Source organism: Amphimedon queenslandica, unplaced genomic scaffold (genome assembly GCF_000090795.2).
Source record: "Amphimedon queenslandica unplaced genomic scaffold, v1.1 AMPQUscaffold_12952, whole genome shotgun sequence".
NCBI lineage: Eukaryota > Metazoa > Porifera > Demospongiae > Haplosclerida > Niphatidae > Amphimedon > Amphimedon queenslandica.
The window spans coordinates 1-2,289 of record NW_003546812.1 but is presented as its reverse complement, the minus strand read 5'-3'; the positions used below and the strand labels follow the sequence as shown (position 1 = coordinate 2,289).

At 33.5% G+C, this 2,289-nt stretch overlaps 1 protein-coding gene across 1 annotated transcript; it reads left to right on the top strand.

The window, feature by feature from the left end:
* Nucleotides 1-6: 6 nt before the first annotated feature.
* On the top strand, nt 7-2,283 carry LOC109586083 (uncharacterized). The gene is made up of 7 exons (XM_020002259.1): nt 7-55; nt 105-194; nt 449-529; nt 879-1,013; nt 1,069-1,137; nt 1,183-1,464; nt 1,507-2,283. Exons 4-7 carry the CDS (start codon nt 881-883, stop codon nt 2,166-2,168), a joined length of 1,146 nt encoding a protein of 381 aa, XP_019857818.1. The 5' UTR covers nt 7-55; nt 105-194; nt 449-529; nt 879-880; the 3' UTR covers nt 2,169-2,283.
* The last annotated feature ends 6 nt before the right edge of the window (nt 2,284-2,289 follow it).

Here is a 2,289-nt window from a genome sequence, read left to right as displayed (position 1 = left end):
GAGTTAACAAAGAAATTATATAAATCACTCCAGAAACAGTCAGCAATAGCTAAAGGTAAGTTAGGTAACGGCATAAGTTAATATCAATGATTTTAATTATGTAGAAAAGCAAGAGTTATCAGAAAGATTCCTAGCATTGATAAAAGAACAAGAATTACCAAAACAATTTGAGCCTGATGGCAAAGAAGAACAAGGTATACCGTATAGAAGAAAACTTTTGTTCCCAAACCTAGCAAGTTGTACAAGATAATTTCATTGATTTTTTTTATTAATTAACATTATTGGCCCTATGCCTACTCGCTGGGTTTAAAATTTAAAAACTTTCGGGGCCAAAGAAACAAACTATATGGTAATTTGCTACTGACATTATAATTATGAAACTTCTTTCATCACAACATGATGCAACATGAGATACTTTTTATTATTATTCTATATTTTACATGCACAGAGCTTAAATTTGAGCTTCAAGAAAAAAAAGCTACCCTTGATGCATATTTTTCTAAGCAGCAGAAGCAAGAGGCAGTTGAAGGTAATAATGGTATAATGTTATCACTCCATGCAGTGAGTACCATAGCTGGTAATTATGGGGGTGGGTAAATTTGATAATGTTCTACATGTATGTTTTGTGATTGCACATGCATGCAGTGTTTGGTGAATTTGTGGACATGTGCACTGCCATTGAGCTGGCATAGTTTATATGGGCCCAAGGGTGAGGTATATACATGTAGTTATAAATTTCCTCCTATTCCAAAACTGTATCAGTTTATTATTTACACAATTTTATTACTGTGTATTTAAAAAGCAATTTCTACCCATGTGAAATTTATATCTCTTCATAAAGTTTGCCACAAACAATGTAATGCTATTTTTTATCATAGAAATGCTACAAACAGATATATATTTAAAAGACAAAGCAATAGAACATCTTGTTGAGGAAAAGTCTTTGCTATTAGTAGAAAAATCTCAGCTTTTGGAAGAAATCAGGAAACTTAAAGATGAAAAAAGTGAAAATGGTGGGTATGTCAAGCTCACAAAATTGTAATACTCAATACCTTTATTTTTAAATAGATTTCAGAACACAGGTTAAAAAGACAAATTCAAAAATGTACCCAAATGAAGAGAAAATATTGACTAAAAGTATGAAACAATTCTATTTTATTAACAATACTTTATATTTTAAAGGGCAAGATGCTATGGCTATGGCTCATTCAGCTGATTATGGTGGTGAGCTACATAGGCCTAGTGACAGTGAGAAAGGTTATGAGACACCACCTAAAGGTATAGACCGATACGAATTGGCCATACCACAACAAGAAATGACCAAGACACCATTGACAATAATGGTGGTTGGTATGACAGGAGCAGGAAAATCAACACTCATCAATTCAATGCTGGGTAAGGAAGTAGCCCGAGTAGCATATGGTAGGTACCCTTGCGAACATGATACAATAGAAGAACACACTGGTACAGTCTATGGTACACCAGTGGTGTTTTATGATACAATAGGTCTGGGAGACCCACGCTATAGTTCTAAAGAGTTGATAAAGAAGTTTAAACAGAAAATTGATGAGCGTGGTGATCGGTTCACAACCCTTATATGTCTGAGAATTACATACAGATTTGATGATTCAGTTAAGTATTTTTTAAATCTTCTTGCAAAACTGTTCAAAAATGATGGCACCATATGGAAAAGCTGCATCTTAGTACTAACACAAGCCAATGTGTTTCGTATTAATTATATAAGTGATGAAGTTCTAAAATTGAAAATGAATTTGTGTATGAAAGATTGGGCTGCATGCTTTCAATCGCACCTGGAAAGATACGTGCCTGAAAAAATAATCATGGATATGCCAGTTTGTGTCGCTGGGAATGAGATGCACAAATTACCTGTCACTGATAACTGGATAAAAACATTAATGGATTGCTGCCATATGAGAGCTCTAAATTTCCAAAGTGCTCATCGAATGAAAGGACAGTCACAAGATATGGGAATGTATTATCTCAGTCGAGCAAGTGAAGGAATAGGTGGAGATGTTGCACCAATTGTTGGCATACCAATAGGAGTTACCATAGGCTCTTTAGTTGCATATAAGATGATCAAAAGCTTATACTGGAGGAGAATAAGAGATGGAGAAGAAAAGGAATATTCTATGACAGTAAAAAATTGATGAATTAACGAAAAAAGTAAAATGACAGAAAAATATTTTTATAATTGTAATTACTATAATGACTTGTGACTTATACTATGATTTATTAATTATTTCACATGCATTGTAGCAACTTTGAAAG